Raw genomic sequence first — 24,196 nt, forward strand, 5'->3', positions numbered from 1 at the left:
GTCGGCTTTTATTAATATTCGTTCTCAGATTCTTTTGCCGTTTGTTTGTCTTCCAGAGATCCTAGTATAGATACATAGCAATATACAGGCTTGCAGAATAGATCAAATCGATCTACATATAGTCGAGAATATAGCTTAGTGTTTCATCACTAAAATATGTTATACCATATTGTTTCGAGAATAAAGATTAGTCAGTCTACGTTGTTCTTTTGAAATAGTTTATTATTAAATTGAATTTAATCAGAGCACTACTGACCCATTTTCGCGCATTTTCCAAAACCTGAAATCAACCTATATAACTGAGCAGAATAGGAACGCGTAAACTGTACATTTAAAAAAACTTGATGCAGGAGCTGAACTCAAAATACATAAATGTAAAAAACATTGCGGTCAATAAATCAATAAATAATGCCGTGTCTGAGGATGTCCATAAATATTAGCGTCGTTTATGCTTGATTTATCATTTTAGTCGTGTGTGTTTATATGTATTGTGTGTCTCGGTGTGAAGGTGAAGCCAACAGCAAGGCCGGGGAGAAAGATGGTACGGGATGGGGGTATTCAGCTGACGGTATGCGGGTGAGACAGGCATCTCTGGCTTGCCCCAATTTGCCGCATGTGATTGTCCAATGGATCTCTAGCGCATGTTCTCCCGTCAAGCCAGCAAGCCTCGCATGGAGCTTCTTAATCCGCTCCCCTGGCGCCTTGTTACCGGTTTGGCAGACAAGTCTCTGAGCGTGCAGCATTATCATTAATTCAACATTCAAAATTTCTCCCTTCCGAATACATCACTCCTTAATTTCCCTCGCATCTGCACATTTCGGTGCGCTACCGGGACCGGGTGTTCGTGGAGGAGGAATAATGAGCCAACCGTGCTCGGTTAACAAATCCCCTTGTTAAAAAGCTAGATGAAAAACATCGTTTTAATGTGAAAGAAACTGCATGTGGGTCAATTTGTGTGGGTATGAAAGAGTATAAATTATGATAGATTTTTTGCGCTACCCTCCAGTCATTTTTACAAATACATTTCCACATTTTTGTTTATAGGGTGTAGCCTACTTAAAATGTATTTGAGTTAATATGATATCTCTGTCATCAATATCTATTTTCTCCGAAGATTATTTAAAAGTCCGTGGCCCGACAGTGTATGAGTAGACTCCGTCTGCGCAACGTGTCGTTTCTCAACCGACACGAAAACATCCACAGTTTCGAAACGTAACTAAAGCAGATCGCCGTTGTGTGCAAGCTGCTTTGAGTAGTTCATGCGATGACTTATTAAATACTGCCAAAGTGCCCGAAGCTGATCCGGATAGTACCCGAAGAAACCGCAGCCTTCTGCCGTCTTCTTATCTGGTCAGTGGCACTTCTTCCCTCTGGTCCAAAGACACTGAAGACGATTTGCTGATGACTGCTGGCGAGAACGTGAGGAAGGCCTCGGTCCTGGTCGTGGGCGAACAGGAGAAGTCTGCGTTGTTGGGCCTATGGGGTAGCCCGTTTGACTGACTGGCTGCGTGACAAGCAAGGCAAGAGCACGGGCTTCCCCCGGGACCGAGCCCATGACCCGGGCTAGGGTACAGTGACGGGTGTCTGAAGGCGCACAGCAGCTCAGGACGCGGGTATGGATGCGACAGCACCCGAAAACTGTCCAGCGAGCGCAGAGGATTGGAGAACGGACCCCCGGTGGCAGAGGCTGAACCTGCAGCCACGCCGCTGAGTGGAGAGTAGTACGGTAGAGGAAGGTGAGACTGAAACGGATAGGGCAGGCTGCCGGTCGCTGCAGCGTGGCTCATCATATAGGTGTAAAAGGCGGGGTCGGCAGGATGCGGCCAGGTCATAGCCAACCGCTGTCTCTTGTCCTTCATGCGACGGTTCTGAAACCAAACCTGTGGCCGAAAGTAGAAAAGTAAGCATAAGGTAATATAATGATGGCTGAGGCCTAGTGCATTTAGTCAGTAGCCTATCTGAGCAATAAACCAAGATAAATCGTGCCAGAATTAAATAATAAGCGATCAGATGCATTTTAGAGAATTGTTTTATTAATCGCATCGTATTATGAGCCTGCTCGTATTGATTGATGGAGGGGTTATTTTCATGCCCGTAGTAGCTGGATGGTGATCTATCAGACCACCTTATAAGTATCTACAAATGAACGTAACGTAGGATCGGAGGCGCAGCGCATTACCTTTATTGTCGTTTCCGGTAGATTTAAGGCAGCGGCCAACTCGCACCTACGAGGCCTGGACACGTAGTTTTCACGGTAAAACTCTTTCTCCAGCCTTGCTATCTGCTCCCTCGTGAATGCTGTTCGATACCTTCGCATCTGGTCAGAGCCATAGTTGAGAGCACCGGGGCCTGATCCCATCTTATTGTCCACACCGACGTCTCTACCGTGGTTCGGCGAGCCCATCGCCAGTCCTTACAGGAAACAACAAAAAAAAACATTCGTGACATTTTAGGACATACATCGCAGGGTCACTGCTACCGATTTATTATTATAGCGTTCATACTGTATTGCTCGCTAATTAATTTCGATATATATATATATATATATATATATATATATATATATATATATATATATATATATATATATATTATTACTACTGAGAAAATAATAGCTAGTGCAAAAACAATAAGCTCAGAGATAGACTGTATGTTTAAATAGCTTTTCTCCATCTGTGTCCATTTGAGAGAAACCTATTAAAACATGCTCTCCCAGTTTCTGAAAACACTATTATTATTTCCAAAATATAGCCTAAACAAATAATTTGCTTTGATAATAAATTTCATTGAACTAATGTGCACGTCCGAGGAAAATGATTTGAATATTTCCCTTTGTTGATGTTTGCATTCTTTATGATTCATTTACTTTTCTTCACTCTAAATAATACCTTTAATTCTAAATAAGAAAAGGTACAGTCCGTGGCTAAGCATTTAAAAGTACTGTATTATTATGCTAGTTGAATTCAAACGTATTTACAATGACCGCTGTTTTTGTAATAAGCCAGCAGTTTCACAACGACGACAAAAAAAAAAGGTTATTGAGATGTTAAAAATGGCTTGACAACTTGTTAAAGTCTGGACAACACCCCAGATGCGAGGTGGCCTCGTAATTGACTCGTTAATTTAAAAAAAGCTTGCAATAACGTAACAGGGGCTGACCATTGAACGTTCTCGCAATCAGTGGGCTACACGGCAGATCGATTAAACGTGCTCGCTTCTGTACTTGCACTCGTTTTAGGAACGGGGAGAAAATAAGAAAACATAAATACAAATAATAATAATATACGAGCCGCAGTTTTTACCTTGTCCACTCGGGTAATCCATGCTCTCCGGGGTACAGCTGACATCTATTTCCTCATAGAGGTCTGATTCCGCGTCTGAGCTGCTGGCATCTTTGTTGGGGATGTCTGACAGGTCTCTGTCCGGCGCGGAGGGCTTGCTAGCAAGTGTCACGTCTCCGTACTTCGCGCTACGCTGTCCCATTGTCGCGTCATCCGCCAGGTTTTGCGAATAAAGCACGGGGCTTAGTCTGTTCTGGTTAAGCTGTTTGTCCGGTAGCTTGCGCGTGGGCTCTCCGGTCGCCTCTATCGAATTGGAGACGGCTTTGGCAGACAGTATGCCAACCTGACCGCCCTCGGCGCGCATCAGCGTGTCCTTAGCGCTGTCCATAACCGTTAGACAGAGAGCAGAGTGCCAGATCTCCCGGAGCTTGCTGAGACAGTTCGGAGCGGCAAACGCAGACGAGAAGCTGTGCGATGCGAGCGCTCGAGAGTGCTGCACGAACTCTGGGAGGGATCACCATTGCCCTCTCTCTCCTCACGCGCTGTCATTCTTAATAGGGCAGTCGTCATAATAGAAGGCTCAGTGACGCCACGCGTCGATTTAGAGCGAATAAACAGCGGGAGAGTAGTCTAGCAGAGACTAGAGGTGAATTCAAGGCTATAACACAAAACATCACCAACGGCGCATCTAAATACGCCTAACAGAAGCATGTCAGATGCACTAACTTCAACATTTTACACATTTACGTTACGGGATAATTACACTTTTTATACAATGTTCGTGTGTTTTCCTTCTTCTCACTGCTTCTTTACTTATTTAACCGATGCCGGTACTCTCAATAATAACCAGAATGTCAGTATCACTTCTGCTTCACTGAACTCACATTATTTGGTTAAATAATATTCGCACGTAAGAGAAGGAAAACGGTTGATGGGTTTTTTTTTTTGATGGCTGGAAAAAAAACTAATGTCCATTAACGAGGGCAGTCAAGGTTTGAATAATGTGATAGAACGCGGATATGGTCAAACCCTATCTATTATCTCCCTGTCTTGAGCCCACTTGGATAAGAAGGAGTCATAATGGCAGCCTTTCGGAATATATTAGCACATGTTCTTCGCCGATCGACACAGTCAGCGCGCGTTAGAAGACGTCAGACTGAACGGGAATATATTTCAAAGATGAGGAGGGCTGTCTCTCCGCCGGCGGCGTAATTTGAAGTGTACAAGTTCCATCCTTTCTTCTTTCAGCGCAACCGTCTCGGTCACGCTCTCTTCCCTTCGCTCTTTCTTCCCGCCCTAACTCGATCTTCCAAAGTGGTGTCAAGTAAAGTGCAAAAAGGTCAGGTCCCCGTGACCAAGAGTGAGAATAACAGGCTATTTGACATTTAATTAGATTTGTTTGAGCCGCGCCAACAATGCATATGCCCTCACCGACCCGCTGGCGCGAGGCAGTTGTCCGGTTTCATTTTCTGGAACATGCTTCAATTTGAACTTTCCAGGATTCGTTCGTGCAGATATCAAACGAATCACAATCAAAGTAATAAAATAATGATGGAACAGATGAAATATCGTTCTTTAGATTCTCCCCAGTATTACAAAACGCAAAAGACGTTGTTACCTGACCTTAGTTGTGCGTGTTTTCTTTATAAAAGTTATATTTGACATGATTAATTAGCTCTGTCTGTCTTGTTGTGTTTATTTATTTATTTGCAGATATGCTTACGGTTTTACGTTAATTTCTTATACAGTTGGAAGCAGCGGACTGAAATGGACAAAGTTGAAAATCTCGCCCATTGACAAAACCAACACTTTAATGATGGTAAGGCTTACGAGTTTCGGGCTCCAGGAGACGAGTCTGTTAGGTATATTATAACATACGCAAAGATAACCCGGCGCACTGCTTGCTTTTAGGGAGGAGGCCGCTCCCTCCTCCGCTTTGATGTCGGAGTTCAGGCAGTAAAAATTCACAACAAGCTGTGATGAAGTTCAATAGCTTTAAAGAATATAGCCTCGGGAGGTTTTAACTTGATATTACTTCTCAACCCAAATAGCTTTCATCGTTTCTGGTGGCGTAATATAGCCCGTTACAAGTGCTTGGCTTTTCCTCATAACCGCACTTAACAACGCCGATGATGCGCCACAGAGGCAGCAATAGGATCATAACCTACTTGGATGTAATTAGTTCGACTTCTTTATCTAAATTGAACGCTAACCGCCGTCTCTCCGAAAAGCGAGTAGATAAGTGTTTTCATTAAGATGCAATATTTAATTTTAATTGGGCTACGTTCGTTAAAACAGTTAGGCTAGTTAAAATTGGTGGTCAGACAGCAAGGGCTAATTATTAGAATATTTTTATTTATTTGTATATTATTGGAATGCTTCAAGATAATGTTTTTTTTGCGTTTAAAAGACTTTGTTGAAACGGTGGTTATTGTCTTATAGGCCTGCATCATGTGCATAGGCTACATGTGCCTGCATCGCTGCCATCTTCTCATTCCCCATCAGTCCGTTCGTCCGTGTTCTCTCGTTCAGCGCACGGGAAATCCGGGGACGTTTCACGAGCGCTTTTACGCGTAACCTCCTCGAGCGGACGGGACGCGCGCGCGGAGAGTGACGTCAGACGCTCTGTCCGCGTGGCCGCTGTGACACGATCATCAAAGCTGTCCTCGCGCGCCCTCGTCTGTTGGAAAAAATAAGAGCTCTCTCTCTCTCTCTCTCTCTCTCTCTCTCTCGCTCTCAGTGGTCAATTTTGGTGTTGCTTGTCGACGAGAACATTCGACGAGAACCCGTGGGATGTCATAATACATTTAAAGTAAACGTACGGTGCAAATAAAAAGTGATGTTAGCAAATGAAATATCGCACAAAACGTAAAGTTAGTTACAGCGCAGCGCTAGCCACCCCGTATTAGTCCTACAGGGTCCTGGTTGCGAAGATGTGCGAATTTAAACTAAGTAGGTAAAAATAATAATTAAAATTAGAAATATTAAGTGTGCAAGTAATTCTGATTCGTTCTAGTAAACTTTCATTTAATGATTGTATTTTAATGAGCATAAACGTGAGTTGGGGAGACGGATTAGATTTATATTTTGTCAGGCAGACACAGAATATTACAAAGCAGTGGTTGCATGAAGGTTGTCGTATGTGTAGTGTATCTTGAACATTCACAGAATGTCCCTGTGTTTTATAGATGTTGTCAGAAAAATAGGTTTACGTCTTCTGGGTTGCTTGTGGCAGACAGGTTTAACGTCTTTGTAAAGGTGACTTAATTTTCCTGTGACCTTATTGTTGTGTTTCACAACGGGTGACCTCATTTTGTTTTCATTTTTGTTGTAATATGTAATTCTCATTTGTTGGGGGTTAGGTGTTAAGGAAACATTAGAACTTAAACTAGTTGTCAGAAGGTGATTAATTCCTTAGGGACTGTGGTTTTGTCATGTTTCTTGGTCTTTTCTGGATCCCTTACGCATCAATACATCTTTTTTTCTCTCTTTAATACTGCGCTGATACTTCGGTACACTTGGTATTTCAATAAGAAATGCTGTCTAATCTATGAGATACAACAGTGAGAGATAAAATGCGTAGATTTCGGAACAATTCTAATTGCTAACAAACCAATCAGATTTTATTTTAGCCAAATCGGTACGTTCGGGCTCACAAATGCGGAGCCTCGTTCGCCTTCCTTGTGTCTTATTTCGTGTACATTCCTACACAGCCAGTAAACCTTTTTGTGGGCGGTCCTTTCAGGCGTCCTTGAACTTTAAACAATCATATATTTGTCGTTCTCTCCTGGAAAGCGCAGGCACGTTTACTGCATCCTGTGCATTTCTTGCACAGTCACGTCTTTAAATTAAACGGGCAATTTCGCTATATCGATTAGTTCGTGGGCTGGACCTCCTTGAATAGTCTATATTTCGTTTATATATAACTCCCACACTCATATACAAAAAAAAAAAACACCTCATAATAATCACCACGAAGTATCTGATTATGATACTCTGGTTCTTTAATTACGCCTGGCTTCCTTGTCCGACACTTTTTTTTTCTCGAGCGAAAGAAATTTCAGCAGTTTTTTCTATGAGAAGCGCGTCTATGTAAGTTTCCCGTTTTATTTTGTGTGTTCCCGACTGTACATTTTTTTACATGAATCTGCATAAAAACGTCCTATCGCATGCAGGCCCGCGAATCGTTGCAAACTACCTAACTGTTATCAGAAAAACGTTGAAGAGATGACAAATTATATCACTTCCAGTGCCACCACGCAACATTTTCCTATAGGCTTGAGTGCTTCCTCTCTGGTTAACAGGGTTGATTTAGTTCATATTTTCTTCGTAGAATAGCATCTCTATACGTGATCTCTAGTTTATTGTGGTTTCTTGTTGACACATTTTTTCCTTGTCAGGTTTAGTGGGATTAAGTAACATAATAGACTCATAAGATGTTGCGGTTTCCGTAATTCGGGTGTGAGGGCAGATCGGAGGGGAATGTAAGGCCTAGTCCCTCGTCGATTGCACCAGATCCGCCCATAGTGCTTTACCAAACTTCCGCTCGAGGTTTAACAGCTGTGCCCAACTTGAACTTGACCATGGCGAGCGCAGAAAGTCGTCGCCACCTCCCCGTTTTAAAAGATTCAGAGGGACATTTTCCACTTAATATGCGGCCAGTGTTAGCAGAAATGTGCATTAATTTAATAACGTACTCTCTAAGCAGAAACATTGCACAAAAGGCACATCGTGTCAAAAGAGTGCCCAACGTACCGCTTATGTTACTTGGAGCAGTAGAATTTTGGGTTTCAATATTTGGGCTCACAATATCCGGTCTTAAATATTTTTAGCGCCTAATGTCACGGACTTCGTATTTAACAAACGCTTTGAATCCGTGTTTCACCCAAACGCTAACTAAATGTTTTATGAATGTATTTTGGATAAATAAAAAGACGAATCGAATTAGTTTTACAGAAGCGTGTTTAAAATGCTGATCAAGGCCTTCTTTGAATTTTGACTCCTTTACAGACGACGGTTAACGACGAACGAGTATCAAACTGAAATTTCGTCGATTTTTATTCATATTGATTCACTAGAATCAGTCGCAATCACTAGAAGGGTTTACCTTTAAACATCGCCGGAATTTCTGCATGCAAAAGCACAAGCTACGGTGTCCCTGGAGGCAATTGCAGATACATGCGTGTATATGTATGAATGTATGCATATACGAATTAATGTTCTTTTTACTTTAAATTAGATAAAATGGCTATTATATTAGCTTTTTTTTGCATTATTACCGTTCATTAATTCGTTTTACTCGTTTTACTCTTTGTAATCGTTATACTATTTGTACATGGGCAACAAAGCAACTCGTACTAAAGGCAGCATCTTTATATATCGAGGAAATACTTTTTTTATCTCATGAAAATGAACCATTATCTGACTTTTTTTGTTGTTGTTTTAACCAAACACTTAAATGATCATTTAGTGAAATTTAGTCAATTGTTTAATTTTGTATATATAAAATGAATGCATATACAAAAAAACAAAGGTTAAAGTGCCGATGATGTTCGGAGCCCAGTTCTCTAAGAAATGCACTTTACTTTCCAGTATGTGCCTCGCGCATCTTCAATATTAAAAATAATTTGTGATTTTATCATTTTCCCCCCCAGTGCACGGCCTTATTCGCTATCGCTAAATATGTTGTTTGCCGTTATGCTCGTTATTTTTATATTAATTATTTAAAATAATTCTTTTTTTTTAAATTCATGTTAAAAATATTCTATCAAAATATTTTGGTTTCGCAGTGCAAATTACCTATTCGGTATTGTTGATGAAGACTGTGTTGGATAACCAACAAATATCACAAAACATGTCTAATGTGTCTTTCAGTACTAAGCAAATTAAAAAAAAATCTAGCTAAACCATCATTTCAGTTTACAGCGTGAAATTTTAGTACTATATATATATATATATATATATATATATATATATATATATATATATATATATATATATATATATATCCACTAATGTAACCCGCGCTGTATGTTTCTCTGGGCAAAATGCTTAATTTTAATTTTCTAATGCACAATTTTGGTGAAATTCTGCAGATTATGGTTCAAACATCGTCCTCTGCGGACAATAGATGCGTTCGCTTTTAATTTTGCCATTGCACTGTAATTCATGTATCAACGCTAACTCATTACTTTTAATTTAGTTGTGTGGAATGATCAGAAATTATGATAACATTAAAATGATTTAAATGATGTGATTTACTATAATGAACAATTTGATTCCCCTCATAGTAGTCTCTTGTATGTATTTCTTAATGCGTGTCGTCTCCGAAGAAGCACGTAATGTTTGACGCGCACGCATTTGTGTGTTATTCCACCAGCGCTGTTCAGATATTAAAATGTAGTTTAGTTCACACATCAGGAAGAAATTAGACTTCTTTCTTTTTTTATTTATTTCTTATTTATTTACTTTTTTAAACAAGACCGCTAGTAGCGTCCTACTTCGCATTGAGTGTGTTGTTTCATGAATCAGCGTTATTTTCATTTGCATTACATTTAACACGATCGCGCTCTGGACTGCGACTTCGCAGTGTCCTTGTTCGAAATGAATGCATGAAAGAAAATCACAATTTTCCTGCAGCATCGTCAAACGTGTCGATTTCTGTCGCTGCGTTGGAGCAGTCAGTAAACACGGCTCCCATGCAACACGATGCTGTTTAGTTTGGCGCTTTTCAACATTCGAACCTAAATGCAAGGATTCCTTCCGAAAACAGCAATAAAATAAACCCCAGCTGCCTTTGAGCCCACATCTAAATGGTTAAAATACAACATCGAATGTAAAGGGTGTTCAGTTGTATAATATTTTCGCAGATTCGCTAACGGTTGTAATATAAACTGGCCGGCCGGTAAAAGTAAAAGGCTTCTGAGACTTATCTTATCCGCCAAAAGATTTCTCACCATTCCGCTCTTCTCCTTTGTAAGCTTTTAGACTGGCCATCAAAGCCTGAATAGGCCAACAGGCATAGTGTCGCGGCCAGACGGCAACTTTCAACTTGACCTTGGCCTGCAGACGCGTCAGCCCCGCGCGTAAAACGCACAGCCGAATACAGGGGGTGTTCTCTGTCTCCGCATCTTGTAAACAAAACGGAAGCCGCCGCAGCAGGACTTCATGCCACGTTCAAAAATGAGACGTTTTTCTTTAACTGCCATCACTTGCAACCAATTTTCTAAGTATAGTGAAAAGAACCTGTAGATTTCGTTGTTAAGCGTTAAAGGGCACACCTGGCTTGCTTTAGCGCACTCGTATTGCATCACAAGGCATGCAACTCTTTCAATTTTGGTGAATGAAAGGCAGTCTAATGTTTGAGGGTGTATAGACATTTGTCAGATATTTACCTTTTTTATTATTTTCTTTTTTTTTTTTTTTGATTGTGTAATTGCTAACCCATTTTCAGAAGTTAACACGAGGCGCAATAATTATGTGTGTGTGTGTGTGTGTGTGTGTCTACTGAAGCCTTAATCTTTACGTTGATTGAAGGGCCATCAGTGTCTGCACAGTGGCAACTCGCAACTGGTTCTGAAACGTAAGCAAAAATCAGCTTATTAATTATTTTAGTCGCTTACAACTACGCGGTATTCGTTCGGTGTTTACTCCAGAGCCAAGGGCCATTTTAAAGAACAAAACGCTATTGCAATATTTGTTTTAGGCTTTTGGTAAAGTGCACACAGAAATGAAATCTCCCGAAGGACCACACCATTCTTAGTTTTTTTCGATCACTTACTTAAGCATCCCTTTACCTTTCAGAGCATCTTGAAATGGACGAAATCCTTCGACAGATTGTCACCTCACATCACTGGATTTGTACTCGGTTTAATTGTTAGCACTTGAACTGATTGTCGTCCTCGTTTACATATCACGTGACCGGCTTTGAGCCAATCAAGGCGTCGCTCCGGTTGCGCGCAGGGTGCGTCAGAGCCGCTTGACTCTCGCGGAATCGACTATCTCCTCTTTTTCAGTGTCGGAGCTTCTCAAAAAAGAGCCATACGTCTCAATGTCCGACGGGCTATGACAACGTCACTGCTTCTCCGCCCGCGCTGGATTGACCCGGTCATGTTTCTCTATGATAACGGTGGCGGTTTGGACGACGCCGGCAAGAATATGGAAGGGTTCACGGGAGGTAACTTCTCGCCGAGCCCGTGCAGGAATTTGATGGCTCACCCTGCCTCTCTTGCTCCCAGCGCCGCTTATCCGTCAAGCGAGGTGGCTGCCTCTGGAACGGGCGAGCCTGGGAAGCAGTGCAGCCCCTGCGCAGCCGTCCAGGGTTCGGCCAGCGCTTCAATTTCCTACGGATATTTCGGTGGCGGCGGATACTATCCTTGCCGAATGTCCCACCATCACGGGGCCGGTGGAGGTGTGAAGACGTGCGCCCAGTCCCCCGCCTCTGCCTCACCTTACGGTGAAAAATACATGGACACGTCCGCTTCCACGGGCGAAGATTACACTAGCTCGCGCGCCAAAGAGTTTGCCTTCTACTCGAGCTACGCCTCGAGCCCCTATCAGCCAGTGCCCGGCTATCTGGATGTTCCCGTGGTCCAGGCAATGAGCGGGCCTGCGGAGACCCGGCACGAGTCCTTATTACCAATGGAGAGCTACCAACCGTGGGCTATCACAGCTAGTGGCTGGAACGGGCAGGTCTACTGCACCAAAGAGCAGCCGCAGACGGGGAACGTGTGGAAGTCGTCTATACCAGGTGAGGCTACTGCCAGAATTAGAAATACTCCGCAAGATGTATTAATTTCCTATAGCTGCCAAAGCACCGTTCGCGTTGCCCGTATGACAAAACGACCTCGATCTGTTGATCTGAATACTTGTGTCGCGATTTCTATCTTCAGAGGCAGTGTCTCACGGAGGGGCGGACGGTAGCTCTTTTCGCCGCGGGAGGAAGAAGCGCGTTCCATACACCAAGGTGCAGCTGAAGGAGCTTGAAAGGGAGTATGCCGCAAACAAGTTTATCACCAAGGACAAACGCAGGCGGATATCCGCTCAGACCAACCTGTCCGAACGACAGGTTACCATCTGGTTCCAGAACCGACGGGTAAAGGAGAAAAAAGTGGTCAACAAATTAAAAAGCAACAGTTAGCTTTGCTCTGTGTTAATGCAATCGAACCGTTATAAACAGCGATGGCCCGCACGCGCTCAAAGCTATGAAATTATAGACGTTTTGACGAATATTTGTTTTCCTTGGACTACCGCTTTCTCTGACCACTTTGGATCGGACAGGGTTGTTGGTGACGCGGTGCGTCATTTCTTGCCTGCAAACGGTGTATGGCCATATTACCAGCTCAGGACAAAGAGGGCCACGAGATAAGTTTGTTTGTTGAGGTTATTTTCTGCTCACCAAAATATCTCGCGGAGAGAAACACCTTGGACGTCGAAATCGGGAGACTGTAGCTCTTTACGGTGTGGTACGACCTTTCCTTTACCACCTCCAGTGTCGGGTATAATTATAATGATATTTCGTCTCATGCTGGAGAATATGAGGTATGGAGCCTGTAGTTTATTAAGGCCGTGTACAATCTGTTTATATCTGTGCCAAAATAATATACACTTCACTATAGACTTACTGTGTGTGTGTGTGTGTGTGTGTGTGTTTGTGTGTTAAAGATTACCGTAAGTGTGTTTTGTCATTGTGTTGCGCAAATCCGTCCTAATAAAACCATGCATAAGAAAAACACGATTTACACTTTTGCATTGCAACATCAAACCACGCGGTAATATTAACGATTAATATCGCAGGGAGACTGAACTCGGACGTGAAATGAATTTAACAAGTTGACCAGCTCTTCGCGTGATGCACGAACCTGTTGGATGGTGTCCAAAACTTTACGCAGCGTAAAATACGTGTCTTCGTGAACATGCTTATTTTTTTTTTCTTGTCCATAGACCGAAACAAGAAAAGATGCGTTTAGCTTTGTTGTCTAGTGCCTGAGAAAAGGTACCTCCGCCGTGTGATAGAGCAATAGCGCCATCTTCCGATGCACTCTTGTAAGTGAAGCGGCTGGTCTCGGTCATGCTAGTTATTACGTTTAATAAAGCTTAAAAGGTATAGTTGTGCAAACCGAATCACGCACAATAATCTATTATGTATCGACGTATATAACTCGTACGTTTGCCTGTCTTCAATAGCATATGTGCATAAGTTAATGATATAAAATAAGAATAGGAAAACAAAAACAAACTTAAATAATAAAACGTATAACCGAAGACAAAAACATTTTTTTAAACAAGCGTGTGTGTTTTTTAACTGTAAAATTAACAATAAAAAAATTGCCTGTTTTTGTTGTTGAGATAGAATGGATCTGGTTTATGACAATTATCAACAAGCAATGTAAATTATTATGAGCGTTGAGTTTCATCGTGATTTTACACTAAACTATTAAGTTGGATTGATTGAGAGGGACATGAGGTCTTGTGGATAAATGTTAATTTCAATAGATCCTACTTAGGTCAATATCAATCTTTAAAAAAGAAATGCGCCTCATTTTGTTTAGTGTGTCTTATGACATACTAGACATTAAATTTAATATTGATGTGTTTTTTTAATTCCAAAAATAAATAAATGAAATAAATAAACATTTTAAAGAGTTTTTTTTTAAATAGAGTTCTTTGAGAACGCCTAGAATTTTGGAATAATCTTTAAGAAGATTCTACGGCTTTCTGCTGTTGCTGCTGGACACTCGCGAATTTTAGAGCTATACGGTTTGCTCCTTTATTTCGTTTTTTTTGGGGGGGAGTAAAGTGGGTCTAGCGTTTGGAGTGGCGGGCTACTTTGTTTTTAGTCCTGTCCTGAGTAATTTCAGATCGTGTTTGATGGGGTGTTACAGTATTTCTTATTTTGTTTGGCATATAGTGGAAGCCACACGGTCACTTTCACAGGCTTTTCTTTATTTGAACTTTCCTCGGCAAGAAGCTGTGGTTTGCTACGTTATACAGTAAATGTAAGTCTCACGATTAACTAAATTTTGCATGAAGACTGTATATATATATATATATATATCAAGATACAACGGTAAACTTTAAATTCTGCTGACTGCTCAAACTACGCATTATCGTGGACAAAATCGGCTAGTCTGTAGACCAAAAACAGATTCATTATATTTATATAACAAATTAAACAGTTATTTGTTTAACTCAGTTCATTTCAAAGTTTTAACGGGGAAATTATACCACACTGGTGTCAAGGCAATCATATTTCTCTTCTGTTTTGGAGCTAAATCTTTTCTGTGTGAATTAGCGAGTCTTACAACCTCTAGGGTCTATTAATATAATTTCTTCTAACGACTGTCTTATATTTAGTATTTGCAATAGATTATTATTATTATTATTATTATTATTATTATTATTATTATTATTATTATGTAGAAGGTTTTCAGGTTATTTTTGTATCTCCATAAACACCCATATTCGTATTAAATCATAACTTATCTGACTATTTGAAAATCACAATATTCAAATCACAATAAACCAAAGTCTTGGCAATGGTTATGTGCTAAGGCGTTCCATATTGAGGTTTTAGTTTTCTGCGTCGTCTTTTGTGTGTGTGTGTGTGTGTGTGTGCGCACGCGCACGCGCGTGTGTGTGTGTGTGTGTGTAAGGTCTGTTATGTTGACGTAATGTCTCAAGTGCGCGCACGTAGCCCAGAGAGCGAACGCGTTCTGACCATTCACGAATGGTGCTCATTAGTATATATATCTGCTTTCTGGCGCCATCTAAAGAACAGAAATAGCATCGCATCTGCCATTCTTTTTTTCAAGGGGGATTATTTTGCTTTTCTTTGCATTTCGTTGCATTTTGTTGCATTTTACAAACAGTAAAAAATAACTAGAAACATCGATCGCAGCTGTAAACACCGCTTTGACTAAATTGCTTTAATTCGTATCGTTCTAGCCCAAATAAAAACCGTAGTTTTGAGATTCGGTGTGTTGTTGCAGTTGTCAGAAAAACCTAAAACCGCACTGAACATAATGTATAAATAAAGTAAAATAAGATATTCAATAAATTTAAATAAAATATAAATGTAAACCTTTGGACATAATTTAGCCTAGACAATTGACAAAAAAAATAAACGTTTAAATTTTTAAAAATGTCTCAAACTATATCAGAACGCGTCGTGAGATTTGTGTTTTGTGAATGACTAGTAAAACGACTCGGCTTTTCTCTCAGGTTTCATTCTGTGCGCCGTTAAAAGGGGGTTAAACCTCGGGGTGGTCGTCTAGACAATGAAAGCCAAGTCCACAGACAATATCTCAAGCGTATATCTGCTTAAGCCTGTTTTTGGAGGACATATAAGTAAATACATATGATAACACATTTTTTGCACACTTCCTAAATAAAGAATTGGGTGTAGAAACGCATCTTTTCAGCTCTTACGGAGGCCTGTTCGCCCAAACGCGTTAATACTATTGTACTGACTTTTACATTTTTATTCCTTAATTTCTCCATTCCGCACGTTTTGCTGGTTTCGTTTAATCAGTGTTTTTGCTTTTTGCTCCTGTCGGTTTGGTGAAGTTACACTGTGATATCCTCACAAGGCATAGAAATCAATGTCGTTCTTTGTCAGACACTACAGAAATACACCGCGCTATTTTTTAAAACACGACTTGGCGCAAAGATTTTATTGCTATGAAGTAAACGACATTGGTTCTAACGGGATGTAGATGGCAGAGATAGCCAAGTGCAAAGAAGTCTGAAACAACGCTGTTCATGTTTAATCAGCGTAAATATGAAAATTATAGATATAAAACGACCTAAATGTGCTTCACGTGACTCACATTATTTAGGGTAACTGATTTTGTTCTAGTCAAAAACGTGCTTAGGTTATGTTTTCTTAAACTCGCAAAACGCCAGCCAGCAATGCGCTTTTCTCTTGAAATATCATTAGTTTGCCTGAGAGTTGTTTTTGCTTTAATACATGTAAACAAATAGTTCATCGCGCGTGTAAATATTTTAGTGATGGTTTCATTGCATTCTCAATCAGTGCCCGAAGGGTCGCGCGCTATTAAAATTATTTTCTTAGATAATAACCTGCATTTGTTTAAAAGGTGTCACAAAATACTGATACTAATACTTTGTTCTCGGTCACTTAAATTTCTGCAAGTACGCCTCGGCTTCAAATTTAGACAACAGTCCATCAAACAAAGTTAATAATACGTTTATACCGATTTCAGAAATGTAGAATTTTGTAACAAAAAAAACAGGTCCATTTTTTCCCGGTTTTAGCCAACGCTAAATGCCCTGTGTATCTCCGCCAAGCATTATTTATTTAATCATCATTATTGCTGTTATTAACTGCGAACATTACACCGTTAGTCGCTTTAAAACTGCAGAGTAATAGCAATTATTAATGTGAAACTATCGTCATAGCTGCACGCATTCGAACAAATGCATTTAATTTCGTATCATTTATAATCTAATAATCTTTGTTCCAACGTCTGTTGTGCGTTGAATAAATATAACAGTTCAGTCGTAACTAAAAAATATTCACGCTGTAGCTGAACGGACAGTCCACGACTCCACATACAAACAGGTCGCAAAAACATATTTTTTCAACAAATTAAATATCGTTTTACTTCGCACTAGTTATTATTCTGATGCATTTACGTTTACAGTTATTTCAAAACGGCACGTTGCCGCGTGTGATATTTTTACTCCGGCGCGTGCGAGAGAGACTATGCAGGCCTATATTATGTTGAAGTGGAGGTTTCGTTCTTCTTCTTTTTTTTCCCCCCGAGTGCTTGTTTTTCCTACTTGTCACGTTATATTGCTTTCTGTCGTTCCTTTGTAAAGTCCCCTGATGCGAAAGCGAAGTTTGAGAAACTCCGTCCGGGGCGCAGAGCGGCCTGCGTGGCGTTTGTTGTTCATTCCCTTCTTCCAGACTCGCGCGGTGGGCGGTAGCCAGGCCCCCTCCCCGAACTTGAAGTCGACCGCACAGCCAAGTCTGTGCGCTAAACCTGAGGGAGGGGGTGGCAGACTAGACACAGACACACTGTGGAGCGAAAAAAGAGACAAAAGCGAAAAGAATGAGATTATATCATAACGTTATAGAAAAACAGGTCGTATGATTCAGTCTTTTAATTCGCATAATACAGGCCAGCTGTTTATTAATGTAGCTAGTGATGATGTTATATTCGCATATGCTAATTTTAATCCACCTATTCTTTTGTTTAAACTATGTTACCTTATTTTAGACACTTTTGTTACAGAGGAATAGTCCTTAAAGCTGCGTGTTGCGCAACCTCTTCATCTTGGCTGAGAAGTAGCAGGCTGGTGTTAAAACGAGAATAAAAAAGGGAGTCGCATTATGTAGAACATACAAATCGCACTGAAGTCTCTGCTTTCCAGTTACCCCTCGCGGGTTTCCGTCGTAATCGGGGCGCAAATTGCCGCTGGAAACTTTCCAACACACCGCGCGGAATTTAGTCTCGCGTTGACGAAGAGGCGGGGCGTCTCGGGGCCACCGATATTGCATTTGTAGCCCGTAATTCTGCTAATTATCACGGGAGAGCTCATTAGCATAAATGAATCGTAGCTGCAGAATATCTTGAAGGTCCGACGATCACAGCTTGCGAACTTTATGGAAGCGGCGCTAAATGAGGCTCGCGTTACTCACCTCCGCGCGCGTTCCTCGGAGGATTAAGGGTTACGCGTTGTGGAAAAGCGAGGCCTGTACTGGCCTAATCCAGGTTTAAGAACCACGGGTTAACTCCTTTATTCTCAGGCCGTTCAGAAGTCAATTAAACCGTTTTCTATAGCGCACTTTAATGAGCTGCCTTGACGAAATCCACGCGGTAGATTTAAAATAGAGGGGGACACAACAAGGTTCTGAAAAGTTGCCGGAACTGTGTTAAATAAAATTAGCCACTATTAGGTAAATCCACATAATGTTTCATTCATTCAGTAGACCGAGGTCAATACATTCTTCATGTGGTGCGTTTGGCGCGTAAATTTAGGATTTGCAAAATGTTAACGAAGAATCAACGACCCAGGCTACTTATAATTATGAGTAATCACATAGGTTCTACATTTTGAAGAATAATCATTAATCGTCATACGCATGCTGTGTCAAATAACTCATAATAATAATGGCAATGCAATGTAAGATCCACCTTTTTAAATGCAGGGTAGTGTTTTATAGAAAGCAACACGTACCGGTTTTTTGACGCCTATGGTGTAGACAGTAGCTATCGATCGCTCGCGAGCCCTAAACACCGTGTTCTTGATTTACAAACCTCTACGAATAGATTACAGCGCCTTTATTTTTTTTACAATGTTATTTCACAAGGTCTATTTGATGATAAAATAGCGCATTTAAAATCGCAGCCAGTCGAACGCAGTCCAGATCATTTATGTAAAACGGAGATTGTTTTAATTATCACAGTATAGTAGGCCTGTTCGCGAACCAATTTAGAAACCCATTCGCAATTCGGCAAAGAACTTCGTTAAACAGTTCGCATGCGCCGTCAGTTGCCTTTCGCCGTCGGCACGCAAACAAAACAAGCGAGCTAGGATCTGTCAATTTCATTTCTAGACCACGTGATCCCGGCCCCAGTTGGACTGGATGGAGATGGATTTCCACGTCATCTTACGTCTCAAAATTTCTGCCTCGCGGATACCCCTACAACTCTGGTGAGAGGCACGCGCGCGTGAGAGCTATGTTGTGGGCGTTGCGTATAGGTCTCGCTAGCCCGAGCTGCTAGAAGCTGCGCGGGTACAATGATGGATTTTGACGAGAGGGTTTCCGTTGGCTCCAACATGTATCTGCCCAGCTGCACGTATTACGTCCCGGGGGCTGATTTCTCCACGTTGCCCTCTTTCCTCTCCCAAAGTCCGTCTTCTCGTCCGGTTACCTACTCTTACTCATCTAACCTGCCTCAGGTACAGCATGTCAGGGAGGTTACATTCCGAGACTATGCTATTGACGCGTCCAGTAAATGGCCTCACCGGGGTCCGCTGGCTCAGTGTTATCCGTCGGAGGACGTAGTGCACAGGGAGTGTTTACCAGCGGCGACGGCAGTCGGTGAAATGTTCCCAAAGAATAACGCGTCCGCGTATTATCACTCATCGAACTCGACCTCCGCGTCCAATTTCTACGGCAACGTTGGGAGAAACGGGGTGCTTCCTCAAGCGTTTGACCAGTTTTTTGACACCGCCTACGGGGGCTCGGAAAGCGTGGCGAACAGCGACTACGCGGCGCGGGATAAAACGCACTCTAACAAACAGCCAACGCCGGCGCCCGCACCGGAGCAGGAGCCCGAAGGAAAGGAGCGACAGGAGACCAGCAGTCCCGAATCTTCTTCCGGAAACAACGAGGAAAAGAGCAGCGGCGCGAGCAGTGAGTACGAGCGCGGCGAGACTGTCATGCGAGAAAAGTTTGCAATCTTGCGCGCTCCCGTTAAAATTTTTATATGCTGTTTTATAAGCGTATAAGGTTTATGGAGGGCCTGAGATTTCCCCAACAAAACCTAGGCTACATATAAACTGTGAGAATCACGTGCTTGGAGTTGAAATTGGCCATGAAAAGACTCAAAGCTAGCGCTTTTTTAACTTGAACTTTTAAATGCAGCTCTTTAAGCGGCCGCAGTGATTTCACGGGATTGTTTACAGCAGCCGGAGAAACACGAGCCTAGTTATTCTCTGGCGATTAACGCATTTTTAGGTAAATATGTGCTATTACGAAACATGCATATTTTAAATCTAATAACCTGTTAATTGTTCGTAGCATAAATACAATTCAGATTTGTCTTTGCATTTATTAACCTTAGCAATGAAAATAACAGATGGCGTGTTGCGTTATAATTATAAGGTCTTGTTTTAATACAGGCTGCATAGAAATCGTTTTTTTTTTTTTTTTTTTTTTTTTTTTTGGAGTAATCCAACCCTTTGGAGCAATGACGATCACTTCATGTTTTTTTTTTTGTTAGGTGGACCCAGGGTTCGCAAGAAGAGATGTCCCTACACCAAATTTCAAATCCGGGAGCTCGAGAGGGAGTTTTTCTTCAGCGTGTACATCAACAAAGAGAAGCGACTACAGCTCTCACGGATGCTCAACCTCACCGATCGCCAAGTGAAAATCTGGTTTCAGAACCGGAGAATGAAGGAAAAGAAACTCAACCGGGACAGGTTACAATACTACAGTACCAACCCACTGCTCTAGGGAAAGGAAATAACAACAGATACAACACAGCAGCTGCAGTAATCACATAGAAGACGTTATACAGACACTCAGCGGTTAACTTCAAGTTCGTGACACGGCACCATTCACGTGTATACAATTATAGAGAGCATATAGGACATTAAAATTCACGTTTTAAATACGGGTCGTCTGTGCTCGTAATAGGTAAATGTATGCAATTTTTGGCGAGCAGAACGTATTTAACTGAGAGCTCGCGACACGCGGACTGTTCCGCCGTGGACAGTCGTGATGGACGCGCGCGGATTGAGTGAAACCGGCTGAAATGTTTGGGTCTAAACGAGGAAAGGCTTCTGACAGGCCATCCCCTGCGCCGTGCGAGTTTGTTTTGTGGAGGAATGTCGTACAGGTCGTCCCGATGACTTCGGCGTGACCAAATGCGAAAAGTAACGTCAGCGTGACTGCTCCCAGTTTCCAAATTATTTATTTGATTTGCCAACCAAATATAATTTTCGTCCAGCGAATAAGACTTTCGCGTGTACGGCCGTCTCTCGGGAGCGTAAAAGACTCGCACTGACTTAAACGCGACCATCCGAAGTTTTCAGTTGCAGCAAACTCCGTGAACGCAGAAATAAAACAGACAATGGGCCTGACTGGACGGAGAAAATGCAATCTCGCCGAATCTCGTCCCTAAGCGTAAACATTTTCGGACTCGAAGCTGGTCATCTCTCACACGGACTCTTTCGGGCTTAAAAAAAAAAGGTTTTCACGGTGACTTTATTCGCACTCTGCACCACTATGAACATAACCCTGGGGTTAAAATAGATTTTGGCTGATTGTATTCCAGAAAATCTTCTTTATGACGTATACTTAAATTAAACAATTAAAGGGGTACGACGTATATATTTGTAGTACACGGTTTTCCTTTCAAATATATCTATAATTGTGTACATATGTATTATGCATGAGTATACACTTGCGCGTTATGTGCATTTATAAAAAAAGCAATGTTTTGTTTAGTTTTTCTTCTTTTTCTCAAGAACTCTCTCGGACCACGAGAAGCAGCGATTGTTACCTGACAGTTTTACCGTCACGTTGGTTACAGTACTATTTGCAGTTATCATCTGAATGTTTACGACCGTACTCGTAGTGTTCATATATGACAGCCTAAGAGCAATAAACCAAGACAGTGGGAGAGAGAAAGAAAGTAGAAAGTGGAAGAGAGGGGGAGAGAAAGACTGAGCTTTATGGTTGCTTGCTGCAGAGCGACACGGCCTGGCCGGCGCATCCTTTGAGGCGCTGAGGAATATCCGCCTAATTACGGGGACATCCTCCTTGTTGCTTCAGCAACACGACCATAAAAGCTGTCTGTGTCTGGAGCATTTGGGCAATTGCAGTGTGGTGCCATAAACCGTCTGAGAACCAAGGTTATTAGCCACAATTCCAAGGGGACAGTGGCAAACAGTTTGACGCGCGGCTTTCAGCAGCGCTCGCGCGCTTTCTGCATGTTGCATTCATTTCACACTAAACGTGTTTTTTTCTGTTGTATTCATTATTTATTATTATGGGTTTTTTTTTTATTTTGATTTGTTGACATATTGATTGGCAGTGACTCTGTTGGTTCCACGAGTAGGTACAAATGGCCTCCATTGGGAGGCACTCGTGAGATCAATGTCATGGCCGAGGCTCATTGATTGAACAGGAGGATATTTGTAGACTCAAAGTTTTAAGGCAACGTCAAAACCATATATATATATATATATATATATATATATATATATATATATATATATATATATATATATATATATATATATATATATATATATATGTGTGTGTATGTATATAGTATAGTTTGGTCGATAAAGAGTCCAATTTGTTCGGGTTTGCTGAAAAACCGAGTTCCCTGCAGGTGTTCCGACCGGACTGCCTTAAAATCTGAGTCACTAAAACATTCCACAACTTTAACCGTCCGGAACAGAACACGCATTAAACGTCCACTGTTCTTATTATATTAAATATGACAGCGTAAAATATGAGGGCATTAAAAATTCACTTTTACCACTGAATCAAAAAGTTTATGGCAAACGAACTACGCTCCGTAGATTAAGAAATCCATTAAGGATACGCCAAAGACGTTTTCGCTTATACCTTTGAGCAAAATTAATAGATTTTTTTTTTTTTTTTTTTTTTTTTACAAAAATAGCCGAGCTAATTTATAGCCTGCTGTAATCAAGGATTAACCGGTCTCATTCGAGCCATCCGCGATGATTGAACATTACCGGGAGAACAGTGACTATGTCACGAACAGCTCTTTCATTCTCTCCCGTTGACAAATTGAACTGTGTAACTCAAAATGTTTTTTTGTAATCGCGATACATATTCGAGCCTTTCCGCATTAGGACTGAAGAAACGGCGTAAAGAGGCGAGGGCGTCTAGTGTTACAGTGCGTGTGGACTATTTGTCTCTGGTGCAAAATAAATGCTTCCGCTGATAGCAATAAAATGTGAGATTTCTGTTCTTGAGTTTCTCTTACAGCGAATTCGATCTTGGGAACAAAGAAACGTGGAAATGAAAGGGGCTGGTGTTATTTAGCGTTTATATAGCATTTCGGCTTCGGCAGGTAATGGATAGGCCTATGAAATAATACGTTTAGATCGACAAATATGTATTAAGTAATGAGTTGTTATGTGTTATACGACGAAGACCGTCTGTACGTGCTGTATGGGCTGTAGTCCCCAGATTAGGCCTAACTTTATTAGACCTGTTAGACTAAACCTAGCCTAGTTTATTTTCCACACACTCCAGTATAGCCACTAATAAGATGCATTTATTGTTTTAAGCGGGTGAATTATTTAGCCTATACGGTCTTTATTAAAGACAAACAAAATACACCATAACCAATCGGATATGGAAAAATAAACTCGAAAGCGGGGTAAAGGTATTGTTAGAAACATTATTTGATTATGTCCACAGGTCCTTAAATTGCTTGCATTGTTACGTTAACTTCATAAAAGGTAAACAGGGGTTAAATCAAACTTATTTATAATAAGCTATTAAAAAAATACAACTAAAATATCGAGAGAGATATTTGGCTATATTTTAGGATATGTTTGGCCTACAAACTATAGAGAAATTTTTCACGTTTATTTTTAAACTTGAATTTGGACAAGACAGTGTCAGTGTCAAGAAACCTTGTGCTGTCTTTCTTTTGTTTTAGCATGTGGATGTTTAAAAGACTCGAAAGATTAATAATACGTCTACGTTGAATTCAACTAACGTGTGTACCGGAGATGGCAGTATATTGTTATTTGGTTTCAGATATATAATACTTGACAATATTTAACATCTGTGTTTTGATGTTAACGCGTAGGCTGTTGGTATACTGACTCTCCCAATTTCGGACCTATGTTTTAAATTCGAAAATTAATTTCCTCGTTAATACGTTAATTAATTTCCTCGTTTGTTCGAATTTTAACGCGCGTTTTAAAGCGTCGTGCGTTTTTCAGACACCGAGGGCGAAAGTAATGCGGCGACCCGCGATTTCACACACATACACACGTGTTTTAGCTCGCGCGCGCGAGGCTGAGCGCGGAATGGCGCACGGTGCGAGAATCTGCTCGTTCCACATCTGGTCTTCTCTGCGGTCCAAACGATCCTGCTGCTGCTGCACAGACAGGTGACGCGGGCCTGGAGGGGTGTGGCTTTTTGCGCTTCCAGGCTCCGA

General features: G+C 41.3%; 3 protein-coding genes across 3 annotated transcripts; 2 read left to right on the forward strand and 1 right to left on the reverse strand.

Annotated features, from left to right (window-relative positions):
* Window positions 1-286: 286 nt before the first annotated feature.
* Window positions 287-3,669, reverse strand: evx1 (even-skipped homeobox 1). Its single transcript, XM_043218293.1, has 3 exons — window positions 3,303-3,669; window positions 2,180-2,412; window positions 287-1,880 (listed from the first exon to the last, which is right to left on the reverse strand). The coding sequence occupies exons 1-3, from the start codon at window positions 3,667-3,669 to the stop codon at window positions 1,344-1,346; spliced, it is 1,137 nt and encodes a 378-aa protein (XP_043074228.1). The 3' UTR covers window positions 287-1,343.
* A 7,612-nt stretch (window positions 3,670-11,281) lies between these two features.
* Window positions 11,282-12,979, forward strand: hoxa13a (homeobox A13a). The gene is made up of 2 exons (XM_043218153.1): window positions 11,282-12,030; window positions 12,173-12,979. Exons 1-2 carry the CDS (start codon window positions 11,346-11,348, stop codon window positions 12,418-12,420), a joined length of 933 nt encoding a protein of 310 aa, XP_043074088.1. The 5' UTR covers window positions 11,282-11,345; the 3' UTR covers window positions 12,421-12,979.
* A 5,935-nt stretch (window positions 12,980-18,914) lies between these two features.
* hoxa11a (homeobox A11a) lies at window positions 18,915-22,176 on the forward strand. The gene is made up of 2 exons (XM_043217219.1): window positions 18,915-19,671; window positions 20,261-22,176. The coding sequence occupies exons 1-2, from the start codon at window positions 19,053-19,055 to the stop codon at window positions 20,491-20,493; spliced, it is 852 nt and encodes a 283-aa protein (XP_043073154.1). The 5' UTR covers window positions 18,915-19,052; the 3' UTR covers window positions 20,494-22,176.
* Window positions 22,177-24,196: the final 2,020 nt, after the last annotated feature.

The sequence above is a fragment of the Puntigrus tetrazona genome, chromosome 19 (assembly GCF_018831695.1).
Source record: "Puntigrus tetrazona isolate hp1 chromosome 19, ASM1883169v1, whole genome shotgun sequence".
In the NCBI taxonomy this organism is placed as follows: domain Eukaryota; kingdom Metazoa; phylum Chordata; class Actinopteri; order Cypriniformes; family Cyprinidae; genus Puntigrus; species Puntigrus tetrazona.

Excerpts from the sequence above, each read along its gene's own strand:
- hoxa11a (XM_043217219.1), top strand. The coding sequence starts at position 19,053 with ATGATGGATTTTGACGAGAGGGTTTCCGTTGGCTCCAACATGTATCTG. Across the intron at positions 19,672-20,260 it reads AAAGAGCAGCGGCGCGAGCA|GTGGACCCAGGGTTCGCAAG; the intron begins GTGAGTACGAGC and ends TTTTTTTGTTAG.
- hoxa13a (XM_043218153.1), top strand. The coding sequence starts at position 11,346 with ATGACAACGTCACTGCTTCTCCGCCCGCGCTGGATTGACCCGGTCATG. Across the intron at positions 12,031-12,172 it reads GTGGAAGTCGTCTATACCAG|AGGCAGTGTCTCACGGAGGG; the intron begins GTGAGGCTACTG and ends TTCTATCTTCAG.
- evx1 (XM_043218293.1), bottom strand. The coding sequence starts at position 3,669 with ATGGACAGCGCTAAGGACACGCTGATGCGCGCCGAGGGCGGTCAGGTT. Across the intron at positions 2,413-3,302 it reads GGATTACCCGAGTGGACAAG|GACTGGCGATGGGCTCGCCG; the intron begins GTAAAAACTGCG and ends GTTTCCTGTAAG. Across the intron at positions 1,881-2,179 it reads TACCGGAAACGACAATAAAG|GTTTGGTTTCAGAACCGTCG; the intron begins GTAATGCGCTGC and ends TTTCGGCCACAG.